This window comes from Parasteatoda tepidariorum, chromosome 1 (assembly GCF_982258835.1).
Source record: "Parasteatoda tepidariorum strain Cologne lab strain chromosome 1, Ptep-v5.0, whole genome shotgun sequence".
NCBI classification, from domain to species: domain Eukaryota; kingdom Metazoa; phylum Arthropoda; class Arachnida; order Araneae; family Theridiidae; genus Parasteatoda; species Parasteatoda tepidariorum.
In genome coordinates this window covers 77,393,198-77,413,979 of record NC_141755.1, presented here as the reverse complement: position 1 = coordinate 77,413,979, position 20,782 = coordinate 77,393,198, and the positions used below count along the sequence as shown (strand labels likewise).

Here is a 20,782-nt window from a genome sequence, read left to right as displayed (position 1 = left end):
ATAATTAGATAAAATTATTCGACGCACTGTAGTGTTTTAATAATTACATGATCTGCAAGAGTTTATATGCAATACTTTTATATTTAAATACACATGTAATAGGTTTTTATTTATCCCCCATCCGAAAAAATTTATAAGCAATTTTAATTAGTTCATTCGGAAGAAATGTTTGAAAAATGATTTCGCATTAGGTTAACATCAGCCATTGTTATGAATAAAATTGCGTTATTAACAAAATTGCAAACGATTTTGTTTAGGATTTTATCGCACGTTCTTAAATGTTTCATTATTTTTCACAAGTTCATCAGCGTGAATGACACGTGGATCCGATCTACATCACCGAATTAGCCTTTCTAAAATTATCTAAAACCGCATGTTTATTTCGTTTATAGTTGTGCTTTTAAAACATGTCTCTGGTGGGGGGGGGGGAACTTAATGAATAAGACGAAAAACTATGAAATAATTTTCTTTTTATTTTATTTTATTTTCTGTTTTTACATGTTATTTTTACTTATTGTGTTATATTTTATTTGTTGTAATTTTTGTAAAAAAAAATTTTGAGTCCTCCTCACACTATTGTATTAATATATTTTGCTTTGGCTATATTGATACAATATCAGAAAGCACTCTTTTTTGCGGATATAATCCTGTGGGCTGATGAAAAGATTATATCTTTTTTTTTTCCGGATTTTTTTAAAAAAATTTATCCTTTTTTTTATTATTATTATTTTTCCCCCTTTTTGCATATGTCTATAATTTTCCTTGTTTTATGTAAAGAACATAATACCGAGAGAATTCGCAGGGGCTATAACTCGATAAGACTATAAACTCGCAGAGACTATAAAATCGATTTTTATAACACGCAATATTTTATTTAATCCAATTTCGTGCAAGGCCGTAGATAAGTTTCTTTTTTTTTTTAAATTATTCAACTACCTAAATTCACAGCATGCTTATCAAGTGTATATTGTTTAAATGATTTATAAGTCTAGTTGATTAAAATCTTAGAAAATCAAGTTTATTGAACTGAAAATCCAGTGGTAAAGCGTAACATTTGTCACCAGTTTTTAAACATTCATGAAAAATAACTCCCTGAAAAGGAAATGGCTAACTTGAAAGGATGTATAAAACTGTAATATTACTTAGAATAAAAATGGTCAAGATTTTTATACCAATTTTTTATTTTAAAGGCTAAAATTAATTTCAGTTTCATCTCCCTTGCTTTTTTATATGTAATACAGGATTAAATAATTAATTTTAAAACTTATCTATACTGGAGGCATGACATGATATGACTATGACAGAGACTTTAGGGGCTAGTGTCTTCTTTAAAAAAAAAATTATTAAAAAGGTAAACTTCCAAAATATTTTGTGCTTCCTCCAAAATTAAGGGGAAAAAATACTAAATATTTTCCTGATAATGATTACCAAGTTTTTTCTGTAAATTTACAGAAATCGTCCACGCTAACCTCCTTTAACTAACTATTTAAAAGTCCAGACAATTTTATAGTGGTATTACTCGATTAGCGTTCGGCAAATTTTTTCATAAATGCAACCAATAGAATATATTTCTTCCTAGAATCTTACGTTATTTTACATTTCATTAGGTTTTAAGAATTTTCCTTGTTTCAAAATATTATGAAATTTTCAAATAAAACAAGTTTTCAGGCAGGGTTTATTTCACATTTATTATAAAATACTAGATTTTTTAAGTTGTGTATTAATGGGCTATTAGCAGTTTAAACCATACTGATTTTTTATTGTATTATGAATTTTTTTTTTTTTTAAATTACAATTTGAACAAAAATCTTAGTAAATAAAAATAATATTTCGCGTTGGAAACTACAGGAGTAATAATCATGCGATTAAATTAAAAGAAATTTCAAATCTTTTTGCGTCAGAGAGAATTATCTATGATTCAAATTAGCTATTATTTACTATGCATTTATACCATGAAATAAAAAGTTAATGTTTATTGTTTAGAAATGAAATATTAAAAATTAATCAGACATACATCTTTAAACATTTTTAGAAATAAATTATTCTCTTATTTCTCAAAATGTAAAGTTTTCACTGGTTTAAATCTGAAATAAAAATTTTTGTTAGAGAGCGTTAAGTTTTTGTTGTATGAATAAAAAGTAAGTTAAAAACATTGAATTAGAAATAGCACTATTCATCAATTCCTTAGAGAATGTTAAGTTAGAAATATTATTTGTACTAAAATAATTAATTAACTAATGATTGTTATACTAAATGATTAATTAATATAAGTAAATTTTATAAGAAATTTAATTCCTCAGTGTTAAATTTGCATTGATTAAAATCTGAAAAAAAAAAGTTTATCTTTAGTGAGCGTTAAGTCTTTACTGTATGAATAAAAAGTAAGTTAGAAATATTTAATTCGGTCATCAATTTCTTAGAGTATGTTAAGTTAAAAAATCTAATTAATACTAAAATAATTCTTAGTAAGTAAATTTTGTAAAAAATTTAATTCTTCATAGTGTTAAATTTGCATTGTTTAAAATCTAAAATAAAAGGTTTCTCCAGTGAGCATTTAGTATAGTATACTGTATGAATAAAAAGTAAGCTAGAAATATTTAATTTGTACTAGTCATCAATTCCTTAGAGTAAAGTTAGAAATTTTAACTTATACTAAAATGATTCTTAGTAAGTCTTATAAGAAATTTAATTCCTCAAAGTGTTAAGTTTGCATTGCTTAAAATCTGAAATAAGTTTTCTCTAGTGAGGGCTAAGTATTTACTGTATGAATAAAAAGTAGTTTAGAAATATTGAATTGGGAAGTGCAATTCATCGATTCCTTAGAAAATGCTCAGCTAGAAATATTAATTGATATTAATAATGTATCTAAGTAAGAAATGAAACAAACGTCACAAATCGTTTCTGATAGTTTTAATTTTTTGATTTACATGATTTACAATATTTACATTTGTTTCAAAATGGAATTTGTGATTATTCATTATTGCTAATTACATTATTTACATAACAATATGGGACTCTTTTCATCCCTTTTTAAAGTTCACAAATCAACTAGGCATGAATAATCTTTGATTTTCCTTATTGCATTGAGAAATCTCACTATTCACCAATTCCTTAGGAAGTGGTGAATCTTTGACGTCCACCTCTGTAGTAGGTGATTCTGTTGGCACTAGAGTTACAGTTTTCTTTTGCTGTTTTCTACTTGACACTAGTTTCTTATTATCACGTGATAAAACAAGTCTATGAACCTTCTTCATATGTCTATCCCGATTTGACTTAGTCGTGAAAGTTTTTTTGCACTCCTGGCAATGGTGATCCCTTTTTTTGGTGTGTATCACAGAATGTCGGTTGAAAGAACTTTTGCAAGTAAACTGTTTCTTGCAAACAGCACACCAGTGTTTGCCAGAACTCTTTGCACTGCCCAGTGATTGATCGACAGCTTTTGGAGAATCTTCTTTCTCATCTTTGGAGGATTCACTTGCAGTAACATCACAAGCGTTGTCAGCTGTCAAGTATTTCTTCAGCTGCGGAGAATTCGCCGTGCTTATCAGGGAAGATACGCTGGCAAGATCCCCATTTTCTGATTCATTACTGATGATTGCCAAGGGCTGATTGGCAGCAGCTACACTGTTGTTGACTGAAAAATCTACAGGCTCAAATTCCACGGATTTCAAACTGCTGACCTTTGTGATTAGAGCTTCTTTGGTTTTCTTTGATAAAACATACTTCGGGGTTGATGTCATTTGCTTTTCCTTTGTATTGAAGAACCCTGGCGAAATTTGTGGCACTTTGCAATGCATTAAGTGTTTGGTCTTTTCATGGCGACGTTTGTTGGAATTCGTTGAGAATGACATAGAACAAAGATGGCATTCATACGAAACGTTTGACTTAGGACTATTGCACTCTTTTTGGCTCGAATCATCAATTTCCATTGAGGTATGACTACTTGATTCAAATGAATTAGGTGGGAAAGAAACAGATGGATGCAGCGAGGAATTAAAATGATTGTTACAGCTATGTTCTTTCTTTTTAACCAAATTGAGCGGAGTTTCAGATGAAATGCAATTGCGTTCGTTAGCAAGAAATATACCGGTATCGCTGCTTCTGTCTTTATATGAAATGGGGAATGTGAAAACAGGTAAACGTCTAAATTCGTAAGCACGCAATTTGCCAGATTCTTCATTTGATTTTGAACTTAAATCCATTGGATGAACAGACAAGTCTAATGGTTTGTTTTGTACATTAACAGGGATATGTAAATAAAAACAGCTATTGTCTTGTGTGGGAGGAGAACTGTTGATATCAGTTTGATCAATGATTCTTTCATCTCCTGATGATCTGGGAGGAGGAAGACTTGAAAACATGTCGATTAGACTCTGAGCTGCATCCAGTTCTTTCTTGGGTAATGAAAGCTCAGAGTCATCTGGATGTTCAGACTCTGAACTTAAAAGACTTTCAACGGAGCTTTCTTGCGGTGCCTCATCATAAGCAATACTGCTTGTGGAAGTAGAACTGTCCATTATTCTTGACAGAGGATTCCCATCTCCACTATTTTTAGCCATAGCATTGCGCACAATACAGCAATCAGCTTGTTCATCTTTGTGATGTTTGAATTGATGCCTTTTACCATTATTCTTAGTGGAAAAACTTTTATTGCAGATCAGACAAATAAAAGGCTTAGCTTGACAACCCGTAGATGCCCTTTTATGGTGTTCCAGTATGAGACTGGATGTAAACTCTTGACCACACCATTCACACAGAGTTTTTGTTCCAGAACTTGGAGCATCATCCAGATTTTCAACGATTAATAATTTGGCTTGCATTCGCCGCTTTTTGTGTACTTTCACAACATGCCGTGTGGCATTCTGCTTACTGAGTAACTTGGCACCACAAATGGTGCATTTGAAAGGTTTTTGCTTGTTGTGCTTCATCAAGTGTTTCTGGAAGATAATTTTTTTCTTAAACTCCTTTTTACAGTGCTGGCAAACATACCGAAGCTGAAGTTTATCTTCTTCACATTCATCCAAAGATTCAGGATTGTACACTACATCAAAAAAGTTCCCTTCTATACTGGTTTCTGGAGATTCTGGCAACCAATGTCTACCCACATTATTAAAAACCCTGTCAACATTTCCTTTGGTTACTTGCACTATCTCTTTGAAAGGTGGTTCTGATTGTCCAATCTGGACTTGAGAAGTTACAGTGTGTACTTTTGTAAGATTTGACTTGTTTACAGTTTCATTTTCAGGCAACTTTATTAGAGTTTCTTTCTTGGTGGATTGTTCCTTCACATCTTCAACGCTTATGGAGCTTTCTGGTACAACATGTTCATTTTCATGCAGTTGTACATTATCAATCGGACTGACAGATTGACTGCTTGAAGCTCCACTTGATTCTGCTTTATTCTCTAATCGGCATGCAGTTTTCAACCCTAATGTGGTTATGAATTCTTCTTTACTGGGGGAACTAGGAACACTCTGCAGAGTTTCGATCACTTTATCATCAACAGGTGCGTTTACATCTGGCTGAGATTCTGGGCTAAGTGGATAAGTTTTAATGTCTAAAGCTACAGTTTTGTTTTCAGTATATGTAATATTTTCACACACACTTTTCGTATTTTCTTTGCAACCTAACTTCATCTTTTTGACTGGTTGTTCATTCTCTGAAGTTTCATCGGCATTCCTCCTTCGTTTCTCACTGCTCTTTATTGGGCTAAACTTAGAGCCTTTGCACAGACCCTTGTGTGTTTTCTTATGTCTGTGCATGTTGCCATTTGTTGAAAACTGTTTGTTGCAGTGACTGCATTTGTATGGTTGCCACTTAGCGTGAATTAGTAGATGCCTATCTAGTGAACTTTTTGAACTCAATTCCCTCCCACAAAGGACGCATTTGGTGGCATCTTTTTCGTGGTGTTGTTTTATATGAAAGAATAGTTTTTCTGGATTTTCGCACAGCTTACAACAGGGAAACAATTCACCACCAATTTCATCCTGAAAGAAAACAAAAGCTTTTTTAACATGTTGAAATTCCAAAGAATATACGTTAATTAGAATTCATTTAATTTCAAGATCAGATTCATTTAATTGTTTCTTGACTTGTTGTTACAGGTTATGACATGTTCACAATAATATTACCAAAGCCTGTTTTGAAATTTTTTTTTAATTCCTTCCCCGTTTTCAGTAAAAATGAACAAATCACATCCCTCCTTCTTCCCTCCATGCTTGAGTAAAAATAACCCCTCATCTTTTGCGTTAACTTTGATGTCAACAACAGTTATTTAATTTTGGGATTAAATCAAATGAAGGATCTAATTAGCATTAAACAAAGCTTTAATTTGATATTTAAAATTTTGTAGAATGTTTTTCAGGAATCTTTTGTATTTTTCTGTGATCAACACTTTTGACCTCTAATACTCCTGGAATAATTTCTTACTCATATTTCCTTTTCCAAACCTTACCTTTTATTTTGACTTCAAAAACTCCTGAAATAATATTTTCCCAACCTTACCTTTTTTTTGACCTCTAAAACTCCTGGAATAATGTTTTCTCATTTTCCCTTTTCCCAACCTTACCTTTTATTTTGACCTCTAAAACTCCTGGAATAATTTTTTACTCATTTTTCATTTTCCCAACCTTATCTTTTATTTTAAATTTGTAATTTTTCCAACATTAACTTCAAATTTCCAAAATAAATTAAAAGAACGAAAATAAGATGTTCTTAGTGTTTTACACACGGATTTCTCATCTCCTACACCCCCTTGTCAGCAAAAATAAGCAACTTAATAATTGCTTTTGTAATATTCAAATGGTTTCTTCAATTAATCTCCTCAAAATGATTTTAATTTTTAAAAAATGCTCACTAGATGTTTTATTTATAACTTTTATCTCGGACTTATCCCTTTTTATACCATTTCAAAAATAACATCTAAATACAGAGTTTCTTTGGAACTTTTTAAAAATATATTAATATTTTGAAGTACAGGCCAATCACAAAATAGATACCAATTTTTTTTCCCTTATCTGCATAAACTAAAACCACTGTTTCAGGAAACAAAATTAGATTGATTCTAAATTTTTTAGAAATTACTATATTATTTGTCAATAAAAGTTTATCTAAACATTAACCTTATTTCTTACCAAAAACAATTACGAAATATTAAAATATCCAAAATCAGTAATTGCTCAAAAAAAGGCAAAGTTTTTTAAGTAAAATTAAACTATAATTCATTCGGAATTTTAATACGTTTCAGATAATGTGAAAAAGGGTTTTCAAACTTTGTCTGGGTAAGCAATTTTTTTTAAAAGAAATAAATAAATAATAATAATAAATTTTACAAAAATATTAATTTTTTTTTTTTAAAACTTAACACATGGATGCCTCTTAAATCCGGAAAAATAATTCCCCATGTTTTCCATGTTCATATTATATACAATATATTAAGAGGAAACACAAATCACTAAATGATGGCTATATTGGCTATACAAAAATGCACAAATCGAGCTATATTGGGAAATTATACTAGTTTCAATTAATGGGAAAACTTGAACAGACTTAAAATTAATAATGTTATAGTAAATGAAATAGTTTAGTAAAGCTGAAATATCATCCTTAAATATACAGAAATTGCGTTTTAAATGGTCACCATTTTTTAAAAAACAAAAATTCCTCTATTTTCCCAGTTTGTAAAGAAAATTTCAAAATTCCCTGTTATTTTAGGTGATTTTCTAGGTACTTCCTGTGGAGTGGCATCCACGTGAAAAGATGTAATTTAAAAATATTTAGAGACTTAATTATTTGCTATTGCCAACCCTAGATTTAGAAGTAAAATCTAGAAATTAAAAATAACTATAAATAACGGAAATGAATTAGTTAAAAAGTAGATAAATAAAATTATGTCATACCTGAGCTTCAGATTTTACTAGTTCTTCTTCATTCATCATATTATTTTCAATTATTTCTTCTTGTACTATTTCTGACTTTCCTTCTTCTTCTTCTTGATTCATGGAAGAGCCAAATTCTACAACTAATATGAAAAATAAATGACTTTTTAGTTAAAATGAGCATAAACGTAAGTAACAGAATTATAATAATTAAATAAACATTTTTACTTTTTGCAATAGCAAAACAGAAGAATTTTTTATTCAAAAAATTAAACACCTCATATGTTGATTGTAGCGTAACTACCACTACAATTATTAAATTCCCATTCACTAGTATATAAGACATGTTGACTAGATTCTATCCCGACGTACCTTCTGAAAGATGACAGTTGGCATTATCGATCGCCCAACCTCAAATTGGTGACCCGAACGTGATCTGAACATGCTTACCTCGACAGAAATGCCCACCTCGATATGAACCTAGTTTAATAGATAGAACACAGTGAACAGCTGACTTGCTATTTGTGACTGCTATATCGTCCTCCTCACGCTATTGTTACTCAGTCTCTGTCACACACAGCACAGCCTGCACCCACTCGACTGCTAATAGCAACACAGTTACCACGCTAACAACTGTCTTAATACAGCTCTCCCGACCTCTCTTACAACCGCAATTAAACAACTATTGGCACCCGTTCCTTTAATTCAATCACAGATAAAATTCAGGTAGGGGAGTAAAGTAGCGTAACTACCTCACGATTATTAAATTCCCATTCACTAGCATATAAGGCATGTTAATTTGATTCTTCTAGAGGTACCTGTTAACATTGTCGATAGCCCAACCCCACACTCATTTACTATTAAATATGTTGTATTTTTATTTAAAGGAATCTTTTAACAATAATTTTTAATAAGGTTTTTAATAATAGTTTTTTTTCTTTTCATCCTAACTATAAAGATTTTTTATTCGTATTACAGTTACTATTTCACATCAAAACAGTTCTTTTTTTTCGTTGTATTCATTAGGTTTTCGAATTCCTATTACAATTATTTTCATTAAAGAAACCTTTTTTTTTTTTTTTAATTCTAGCCCTAAATTCTTCTTATTCCTATTACAATTATTTGGCTCGCTATCCTTAAACCTTAGATTTCCATATTTCTATAGCATAAATAAAAACATGTTTTTTTTTTTTTTTATCTAAACCATAAAATGTTCTTTTTAAAAACGTTTACATTCTTTTTTTATTTCAATTAGTAGAAATAAATAAAACCAATTACCGAAAGAATTGCCGTTTGGTCTCTGAGATTGAATTGAAATGTCTTTCTGTAGTGATGTCATAGCAACTGAAAGAAAAACAAAATAAAGATATATTAATCAACTTCAAGCTTAACATTTCGAAATATAGCTATTACAAATATATGCATAAACTAATGAAGCATAGAGAGAAAAAAAAAACTTTCGTTCTCTAACCTAAGTCAAACACTCTTCACCCCCAAAACCCACCCAAGATTTCAAGTACTCTCCCCTTCAAAGAATGATCGCCAAGCGCACAATTAAAAAAAATATGTTCGGATTGCTATTTTTAAACTACAGATTTTTTTAAAAGCATTTTTGGGCTACTTAAGCACAGAATTTTAAAGAGAATTTAAGGCATAAGTTTGGAAAATCGAAAAAAAAACTACTTTTTTATAATGATATATATTAACACATAATCATATACCTTTAGTTTCATTTGTTTCAATAATAAAAGTATTATGCAATCCTTTTTAATGTATAATTCATTTATTTTAAAAACAACGTAGATATATAAATGTTGATAATGAATAATCAATTTCTGCTTACAAAAGAGTTAGCATTTTAAAATTTAAATAAAAGTAATAACATAGTTATGGCGTTATTTTCTGTCAAATGATTACGCCTATTAAAAATATATTAAAAAAATTAATTATACCGACTAATTAACTTTTTTTTTCGTTTTTAGCGCACTAATAATTTTAAATATTACAAAAAGAAAAGGGTCTGAAAAAATGAAGAAAAAAAATGATTAAAAATTTATGGCAAAAATAGTTGTAAAATTTATGGCAAAAATGATTGTTTAAGAAACTGAAGCAAAAAAAAAATTTACAATAACACCTGTAATAATCATAAAAGTCAAGATGGCGGAGGTATTTCCCAATCTGTTTGCTGTCTGTCTAACAAAAAAAAAAAAAAAAAAAAATTAAGTGGCTTATGTTTATACATTACATTAGTAAAAATTTCAAGTATAGCTTAATATAAATTTGCTGAATAATCATACAAATAACGATTTAATTATTAACTTGCAACGGATTAATTGTTTCCATTCTTATAAGATTGCTTTTTTTATGTAATCAAACAAACACATTGTGAAATCTACGCATAAAAGAATTATTTTCCTTCTAACATCCCTTCAGACTAATTGCGAATTCTGCACATAAAAGAACATAATTCAACACCCTTGCTCTTTCTCTCTGAAACGAGTACTGTTTTTTAAAACACACTATTTTTTTTAAAATTTTATTTCGTAACTACTGTAACACATTAGAAATAGGAAATAGAATTTATTTTTCCAGTCATTGTATGCGGCACACTGAAAAAACATCAACATAAAGAAGGATTGTAGAACGATGACTTGCATGCTAAAGAAGATACTAACTTTCATCTTGATCTTATCGCATCTTTCTCCTCGGCTAATTACTGAAAAAGCCACCGTTGAAAAAAAAAATAACAAAGGAATTTCGAATTCTAGCAGCAACTTCTTGATAACACAATTTCTAAATGTTTAACGCAGTTATCAAGAAAAAAAAATTAACCTTTGTTTGAATTTTTCATAACTATTACTACGCGAAAATATATGTAGAAAAGCAGCTGTCACTGTATTATGGTTGTAGCACATTTCATATATAACATGATTAAAGATGAAAGTGAATATCTTTAAAAATAAAAACAGTATTTGCTGCTTCATAAGAAATTGTTTACTTCATTCATTTGAATATTTTCCAATTTTAATAACTCCGCTACAAGATGGAAAATTCACAGTCAACTTCTCATTTTTTTACGGTTGCGACAAATTTCGACGATATTATGGTTCAATATAAAAATCAATAGTTTAAAAAATGTAAAAAGTATATGCTGATAGATAAAAAAAAAAAATAATTTACTTAAGGTAGCAGTAAATTATACATTGTTAAAAAATAACTGTAAATTGTACAGGAGAAAAAACATATTTTTTTCCTTTAATGAAAGAAATAATTTGAAGAAAAATACAGTTTTTTCCCTGTTTTTAACCATTATCCGCAAAATGTAAAAATAAAAAAAAACTTTTTCTTTCTTTTTTTTTATGGACTGTCTTTGTATAGACGGTGTAAAGCTGTTTTGACAAAATGGTTTTTCTCTATTTTTCATCTAGATCATAAACGGATTAAAACCGTCAATTCAAATTCTAGTTTTTGCCATTCAATTAAGCTCATCATAGGATAACTTTACGTTTTTTCAAATCATTTTACGATTAATTTCTATACTTGTCCTAGCTTTTCAGCAATTATTTTACCGTTTTGAACATCGTATAAATAAAACTGCGAAACAAGTTTATTGTCAAGAAAAACGAATATTTTTTACTGGGTTAAAATAAGGAAATTTTGAAATTTAGATTAAAAAAATAAAACTGTTGTTTACAGTTGGGTTGCCATGGTTCCCCATACAAAGGTGCGTATAATAGTTTCGTTTATAAAATTGAAAAAAGAAAAACTCAATAATTTTGAAATGACAAAAAAAAATAATAATAATAATAAATAAATAAAAATATACTTCCATGTCAACATATCTCACAACTCACATGCAGTTTATTTAGAGAATACTTTTCGGAGCAAAGACTAAAAATATTTTTTTTCTTTTCCAAAAGCAGGAAACTACATTAAATATATATAAACACATAATTTCCTCAAACTAATTCCACTTTAATTCGTTATTTGTTGATTTACTGTTCTAAATCAAAACAGGCAATTATTTAAACTTACTTTCATTCAAAAATTTTATGTATTTCAATTTTCAACTGTAAATTACCGCAAGTCGTGATAAAAATGTTGTATTTTCTTTAAAGAATTGTTAAACATGTTTTAAAATTAATCAATTACTTGTTTACCTTAAAAAGCTTTCTAAACTATTCTTAAAATAGTTAAAAGAGAATACTAGAGAATCACTCTTCAGTCATTTCTTTGTATCCTCTTTTCTATTGCGTTAAATGTCAGTGACAACCTAATTATCTCATTATTATAACATAATTCAAATCATAATTTAAAAATATACATTTCTATCATAAAAAGTGAAAAAGGGCACTAAATATTATTCTCTACCAGCGTCAATGACAACCTAACTATTTCATTATTAGCATCTATTAAGCCCCAATAATTTAAAATTATGTATTTAGATCTGAATTTTTCCAATGGTAAAGAAAAGCAATTCATATTGAAATATAATATTAATAATGAAGTATAATATTCTTTATCTAAAATTCGCTCACTATGTAAAAAAAGGCACTATATCCTACCCTCTACCAAAGTCAGTGACTACATAACCTTTTCAGTATTAATATTTATTAAACCATAATAAATTGATAATTTAAAAATATATTCAGATCTGAAATTCCCTAACTAAGAAAAAAGATACCATATCCTACTCTCTACCAATGTAAGTGACAACCTAAACTTTTCATTACAAACATTTCTTATACCATAATAAATTAATAATTTAAAACTTTGCATTTAAATCTGAAATTCTTCAACTATAAAAAAAGGCAATTCGTAATAAAATACAATATTCATTCAAAACACCAATATGTGTGTTTTACTATAGTCTGGATTAAAAATAGATCGCGTTACCTCTATGTTATTCAAACAGACATGAACTTCATCATATGTGGAATGCTCCAAAGATTCCTCGGCCACAAAAGTTTCTATAGATTCTTCCCGCAAACGAACCACACCCCTTTCTATCCCAAACAATTTAATTTCATCCAAAATGAAAAGAAGAGATGGGGTGCTTCCTCCCCTTCACAAGATGTTCCGAATAGAAAGAGTATGATGATGATTGTGGGGCTTTTGGAACATTGCCTCTTCTGGCATCGAAATCGTAACCTAGCAACCATCCTGTACACAGAAGACTAGGCTGGTCGCTGCACCACCAGATGCAGTGGATGAAACCGCCGATCAATGGATGGTGGGCCACACCTGTGCTGCACCACCCCACCCCACACCACCCTTTTTACCTGAGGTATCCTCCGACCCACCCCCAGAAAGAGGCCAGCAGCATCACTGCCGAATGGGCCCCCGCAACCGCACAGCCCCGAGTTTCCATCAACATGCAGGGGGATCTAAATTGTGGATGCTACGTAAGGGTGTGGTTCGAAATTTTCTTAGGGAGAGTGGGGAAGAATCTTCAGAACAATTTTAGGAAGACATTAGAAGGTTTTGAGATAAGTGAGATCGTTTGGATGGATAATGAATATTCCCGCAATTTTGAGGGATAAAGTTATTTTGAAGTGTCATCTCGAACTTAATATTTATAAAATAATTAAGTTCTGGTTGATACTTCAAGAAAATTCTCATATAAGTGTTAAGTGCTGAAATAATATCTTTCTTAAACGAATCATTTTTGTTATTATAACAACGTTTATCACGTTTTAAAATCCAATAATCTAAAAAAAAAAAACTTCTCAGAACACAGGTTGTCGTAAAATAGTTTAAGCATTTGTTATAAATACATCCACACGCTCTTAGTTATCTAAAAACAGTTAAGGAACGAGAATTCAAAAAAGTGATTTGCGGTTTTCGTATTACTATCAGAATTCAAACCTAGATACTTTTGCAAAATATTTCTTAATTATTAGACAATATACCGTTATTTACCCACATTCAAATGCCTAAATAGTAATATTGTAATATCATACTACATATTGAAGCATATAACAGACGTTATCGTAAAATGGAAAACATAACATCAAACGAACTATTACAATACTGCAACAATGTATACAATGGAATGATAATTACACTAATAATTAACTTTATAAAAAATATTGTATCCTTATAAATTACTCATGTTATATTTTGTGGTGCGTGAAGATTTTTTAAATTCTCAGTTAAAAAACGAAACATTACAAATTAGTTTAATTTGGTTAAATACGTAAAATTAAATTGGTTCTCGTAATTTTCAAAGAACTTTCAATAAAAAAATATACATAAAAAGACTTTTTAAAGCTCTAAAAAAGCAAACATCAACCCAAGTTTGAAAGATGCAACCGAAAAAGAGAAGTCGCCATAACGAGCCTCCAAAACGCCTATAGAAAGGGAATAAAATTCTATTGCCAATTAACTTCAAACGCTCAGCACAATCGTCTGCAAGCCTATCTCCACCCTATCTTGAATGCACATCATCATCATCCCCATCATCACCCAACAAGCTCGATCCTCGTCGAATAAAACGATTACTCAGCGATAACCATCATATCTTTTCTCCCAGGAATGAATAAAGCCCAACTCACGTGGAGAAAAGAAAACCTATCCGGAAAATAAATAGAAAAATGAAACATTTCTGGCGTGACTAGCTATGGGATGTACATAATAACCTGTCATCCCCCATGGCAGACACCATCCGTTGCTTATTTTCGTGTCGTGCCCTTGACTTGCAAGAGCATCCATGGAACACAATGGGATGCTCATGGAATATAAAAACTGGATGGTGAGATCCTTTTATTCTTTTTACCATCCACTAAGTATTATTAGCGTTAAATGCACGCTAACAAGGATCCCCCTTTTCTGTGGTAGGAAGCTATAAAAAAAAGCCCCTCCTCATTCACATGTTGCCACCATGGGACTGGAAATTTTTCAATAGAATATTTTTAATAAAGTGAAACACGTGATCTACCCACTTCAATAGTTGAAAATTGATCTAAAAGAATGCTATGTACGGGTATGTCTCTGAACCAGAAGACAGAAATAGTAAACTCGGAAAAAGAAGTTGTTATAAATTTTTCCCGCGTATTTTATTTACATTTAAAAATCGAGATACGTGGATATCTCAGGTCGTAAAAAAAATTAAACTCTGAAGAAAGATTTAACTTATTTACAAAATACGGTTAGAGCAAATAAAAAAAATTTTTAAAAATTATACTATAAAGTACTAATTCGGAAGAAAAGGTACTTTTTTAATTGTAATTTAACAACTAAAGTAATTTCTACAACCAAACTTTCGAGGACTTTTCATTTCCTTTACTTAACATCATTTCATTTAGTACACTAGCCGAGTATTAATTGAACAAATTTTATGCTTAATTGTGAAAACTAATATTAAACGATAGGGAAGATCTTTAAATATAAAACTTAAAAAATTAAAACGATATTATTAAACACAAGAATCTTGCATCTACAAATGCAACCCTATCCCGAAAAATATGTCTCACAGCAATCATAAAAATATTCGCAAATAACTTTTTCGAGTACTTTTTATTCGCACTACTATTTTAACCAGTGCTTTTTATCTCAAAGTAATTTTCAAATAAAAAACAGGAGCGAAAAACAGGAGAAAAACAGACAACAATTTTTAATATAAAGTGATGATAGCAAAGTATAATAAATAATAATTGATTTCAAAGAGGACGCCTTTTGCAGCGATGCAGAGGCGCAAACGCTTATAGAAATTTTCAGAAAAGGACAGCAATTCAGCACTGGAAAAGATTCATTTTCACTGGTGAGAAGCTTTTTACCACCCAGTAAGCTCATAACCACCAGAAGAAAAGGATCTCGATTGCAGGACACTCCAAGCACCTCAACAGTTGTTAAAAATCCCCAAAATCCAAAATCTGCCATGGTCTAAAGCGGAATTTGCAAGAGCGGCCAAACACCTCCATTTTTCGTGCGTGAGGGTGTTAAAATAAATCAAAAAATGTACCAGCTGGATATTCTAGAAGCTGTTGTACTTCTGTTGGCCCAAAAGACACAAGAGTGGTGCAAGGCACATTTCCCAGATATTTTATTTTATTTTATTTTATAACCGTCGTTGAACAGCCGACCCAATTTCATGGGTTTACGACTACTTACGTTCAACTCCGTAGCCTTGTAATTTTGAATCCAATCCAGAAGACAAGGAAACTCCTGGATCAGTACCCCCAGAGGTATTGATTTGTTGTGGGAACATGGAGGACTTTGAGACTCGACAGATTTAACGTGCATCACTCACCATTTACTACACGGGGAGTCTTCGGCCGGCGAGGATCGAACCCACGACCTCTTGGATATGGGCCCAGCGCCCTACCGACCAGGCTATCCCGGCCCTTTTCCCAGATATTATATCATCAGAAGAATGCCCACCTTACTCGCCGGATCTAAATCCTGTAGATTACAATGTATGGACCATTTTGGAGTCTAGGGCCTGCACTAAACTACAAAAAAATTTGGACTCTCTAAAGCAATCACTTCCGCTAGAATGGATTAGATTATAGGTAGAAGGCCCATGGTTGAAAATTACAATTAGTGTTTGCACCTCTGCAAAAGGCAGCCACTCTGAAACCAATTAAATTTACTTATTTATTACAAAAATCTACTCTTATCATTATTACTCATATTTTGTTAATTATTACACTTATAAATTGTTATTATTTGTTAATGTTTTACCGCAACCTGTATATCTGCATTTATAATTACTAACAACAACAACAAAAACTAATTGAAACTACAAATTGAAAAGTTTAAGCAGTAAAATTAGAGACATTCCATAAATGTACACACTCCGTGAAACTTAATGTTAACTTTGAAGTAATATTACTTTGAAATATTGCATGGGATTTACTTAACATGTAATGTTACACGCAATTCCAATCGATTTTCAAATTCGATATTTTTGAAAGTTATTCTAGAAAAAACCATATGAAGTTCCGCCATAAGTGAGACAAAAATTGCGGTTGTCTGAAAATACGGAAATCGATAGATTCAGTCAACTCCTTCGTTCTGGAATCCCGCCCGTTTGCGCCCGCGCAAGGATGCTAAACGGAGGTAACCGCCCTCCAGAAGCCCTGTGCTGGTAAGGATTCTCGAATCTCTGCGCATTCTAATTACAGAACTATTCATGTAAGATCAATCAATGAATTCCGTATACTTCTACTGATGATGAAAGTATTTTTAGAAATCAGAGATGTCTTCTTTAAGTCAATGCAAAATTATTCATGCAAGAAAAATTAAGGTGTATTGGGAAATACCAGACGATATAGTTCTATGTATAAAAAAATGTATTCACTTAAGAAATTTAACTTTGGAATTCACTGAAATTGAAATTTCACTCTGCAAATTATGGATTACCCCCCCCCCTTTAAAAATTAACTGCTAGAGCCGTTGAATTGACTTGAAATAGAACTCAATCGATTTTTCTAAAAACAAAAAATACTGAATGAAGCCAACATCAATAAAAACAACATTTTTGGCTTATTTTGATCTAGATAATAAAATTTTCTTTGTTAGTACATTTCTTCTTTCTTACATTTCATTGCATTTTCTTTACGATGCTTAAGAACGCTTTTTTTTTCTTGAAAGGTTAAGAATATAAGCAAAAACTAGTTTGTCTTTACTTCAAATGATACAAGTACATAAAAAAAGAAAGAATTGAAAAAGTATAAAGTGAAAGCAATTAACAATACAATATCATTGATATAAAAAAATTTCAAAATTAATTATTTTATTTACTGATTTGAATTAAAGTAAGCAAAGAATTTATTTTTTTACTTTTTTTTTAAAAAAAAAAAGTCTATATTTTGCTATAATCCTTAAATCAGACACATTTTGCATAGAAATAAAAGAAAAATATTTGTTTAAAAACATAGTTTTAAACTTTTTTTGTTCCCTATAATAAATTATTATTATTTGTTGATACAAATTTATTAAAATTATGTAACTTTTGCCCGGTCGAATTTAAAAATTACCATCACAAATAATTTCGAAAACAGAAATAAAAAACGTTATTCTTGAAACTATTGTAAAATAAACTTTTTAATGAAGTTAAAAAGTGATGTATGCGGAAAATTTTTGCATTAGTAATGGCAACTGCTCCTAAATGATTGGTAAGGTAAAAAAATAGAATAACAACAGAGTGAACACTAATTAGCCTAACATGAGGATATCAACCTTGTTTTGATAAACATTCAAAGCGAAAAAAGTTATAAAGATTAAAAACATTTCTTTAAAAACAAGAAATCAAAACATTAATCTCAAAACATTTCCTTTGGAATGACAACATTCCATCAGACAAAAAAAAAATATTGAATTTTGTGACGCATCATTACAAAATGAATCATAGATTTCTTTGATACGGAGTCCTACATCTTGTGACGATGACGAACACCTGAACATCAACTCAACTCAATTTCTCCGTTATTTTTACCTCTCACTCAATTGCAGGCAATTTCAAAACTAATCATGCAAGCGCAATATCCTTCAGAAAAAACAACAATTCATCCTGAATCCTAAGAACACCAAGAATCAGAGAGGAAAAGTGGTTTTGGGTCTTTTTCGGAAGTAGAACAAGAAAAGGAACACACGATTCGACCCAGTCATGCGCATCGCGGAGAGAAAAGCTCGATTACGTCATAGAGTTGTTTGGAAGTGTCTCTTTCATTCACTATAGAAACGCACGGAATCGTGCTCATTTCCAAGGAAAATCGAATTCTTCTAGGATACACGGATGCTTTGGCTTACATATAACGAACACAAATGTTTAGATATTTATTCATAAATGAGCTAAACTGAAGTAAATATTTTTGTATAAATTAAGGTATAAATGCACACAGTTTTTTTTGTGGTGCTCAAATATTAAAAGAAATTCAGTACTACATTTATGTTAAAACTAGCAAATTTAAACGTTCTTAGTCAACTATCAAATTTTACATGGCCAATAAATTCTAAAAATATCTTTAAATACTTTATTTTAGCAAAAGATAATATTTAAAAAGAGAAAAGTCAAAAGTATAATCTGTTGAGCAAACGATTATATCAATATCCAGAACGTCTGCTTAGGTTTACCAAGCAATTCTGAAACTTTTACTTTTTGATAAATTAGTAAAGCCTTTTATAAAAAATAAATTTTATTAAGCCGGTTTATTTAGTACTTTACATTAATTCTTCTCGTTCTTCTCTCTATGAAATTTTAAAGCAGATTGCATTTTAATTTCATAAAAATTGCGAATGTGATGTTCAAAATCATTGGAAAGGAATATTCCATTCCTTTAAATCATTTTATTAATGCATGAAAGTAAAACTGATTTGAATTGGACAACACACAATTAAATTTAATTATTTTCGTTCTTGAAAGATATTGCCTGAATTTTTAAATTACATTTCCAGCAATCTTTATTTCATTTATTACAACAAAAAAAAGGCAACTTTATCAAAAATACATTAACAATAACAAGACAATTTTTCTCGTTATATCAACCAGAAGATTATTTTTTCTTTATTTATTCCTTATTCGAGAACTTTATTACCGAAAACGTCCGCCTCGCTCAGTGGATATTCAACATTAACCTCCTCCACAAAAAAAATAATAATAAGTGAAAACGAAAAGCTCTTCCACAATTTCTCCAAATCCAGTTACCTTTCCTCCGCCAACATCCGCTAGACCCCTCTCAGGTAAACAACCCCACCCCCCTGCTCCGAACCGCATCCTCACGGGCTCAGAAATTCCCCGTTAGCAATATCACTTCAAAGCTTTGAAGGGAAATGCCCCGCTCCCCTACTTAAAACACACCTGCAGATCACCGTCAAAGAGAAAATCCTGGCGCCCGCCATATGCTCCTCACCCCCATGGCACCTGAAAGATACCCACACCTGTACCTCTATCCTTCCCATCCATATGGATGGAGCCCATGGATCCCTCACATGGGGGTGGAAGAGCTAAGAGCAAGATAAAGGTTATCGAATGGCGTCCATTGAAAGATTCTATTATCTCGTTTCATTTTGATATTCCAATTTGGATCCATATTCTAGAGATAAAAACAATACATGATTTTGCCAGCTTGCAGTAATTGAAACAAGTTTTCTCTTTGTCATAATTTCGCGATCTCTTGACATCCGCCTACATCACTGATATTGTTTTTGCGGGTTTTTTTTTTTTAATACTTTCAATATCATTATCAGATACAAAAATGAATTGCAATTCACCTATCGCTAAATGATGTAGTTAGAAATTAAACGTTAAATAGTGAATTGTTAAATGAATAATCCCAGGAAACTGAAGTGGTAAGATATTAACTGATTAAAAACTTCATTCGCTTCAAAAAATATTATGTTTTTTTTATATTTTTGAAGCTAATGAAGTTTTTAATCTAGTAATAACTAGTGAAGTGCCTTGGAAAAACTTGTCACTTCAAATTAATATGAAGAAGAAATTTTACATAACTGATAATGTTTTTTTTTATATGTATAGCACAGTAATTAATAGCTTTAAATCGTATGCGAGACAGACTATAGAATTCAAAATTAATAAAAATAGCTTAGAAAAAATGCAGTCTGCCATCTCTTCAAATGCAATACCAAAAAAAAAACAGATTAAAAAAAAAACTTCTGTAAAACAGTTATATACATTTTAAATAAATACAAAAACCTTGATAGCTTCCTGACATTAAAAAAATTATTTATATGAAAAAACTGCGCCAAAATCTGGTTCGTTTTTTACATAATACTTATATTTATTACATAACACTCTTACATAATGCTTATTACATAATACTTATCGTATATCTAACTTTTATTTATGTGCTTATTGCCCTATTACACTCATACGTTTATTATGGCCTTTGAGTAATCACGCAGACAAATATTATGTACGCACAGAGGCTAGGAGCCATTGC

General features: G+C 30.6%; 1 protein-coding gene across 3 annotated transcripts in view; it reads right to left on the bottom strand.

The window, feature by feature from the left end:
* Window positions 1–2,895: 2,895 nt before the first annotated feature.
* LOC107456729 (uncharacterized) overlaps window positions 2,896–20,782 on the bottom strand; it is a 55,573-nt gene continuing 37,686 nt past the window's right edge. For 2 of the 3 annotated variants that reach the window (XM_016074679.4, XM_016074677.5), the window contains exons 2-4: window positions 9,156–9,221; window positions 7,899–8,020; window positions 2,896–5,987 (exon numbers count right to left, since the gene is read on the bottom strand). In XM_016074679.4, coding sequence (XP_015930165.3) covers window positions 3,045–5,987; window positions 7,899–8,020; window positions 9,156–9,216 — 3,126 coding nt within the window. In that variant the 5' untranslated portion in view covers window positions 9,217–9,221 and the 3' untranslated portion in view covers window positions 2,896–3,044. Of the gene's footprint in view, window positions 5,988–7,898; window positions 8,021–9,155; window positions 9,222–12,773; window positions 13,126–20,782 lie in introns of those variants that run through there. The other variant, XM_016074680.4, reaches the window with a different exon arrangement.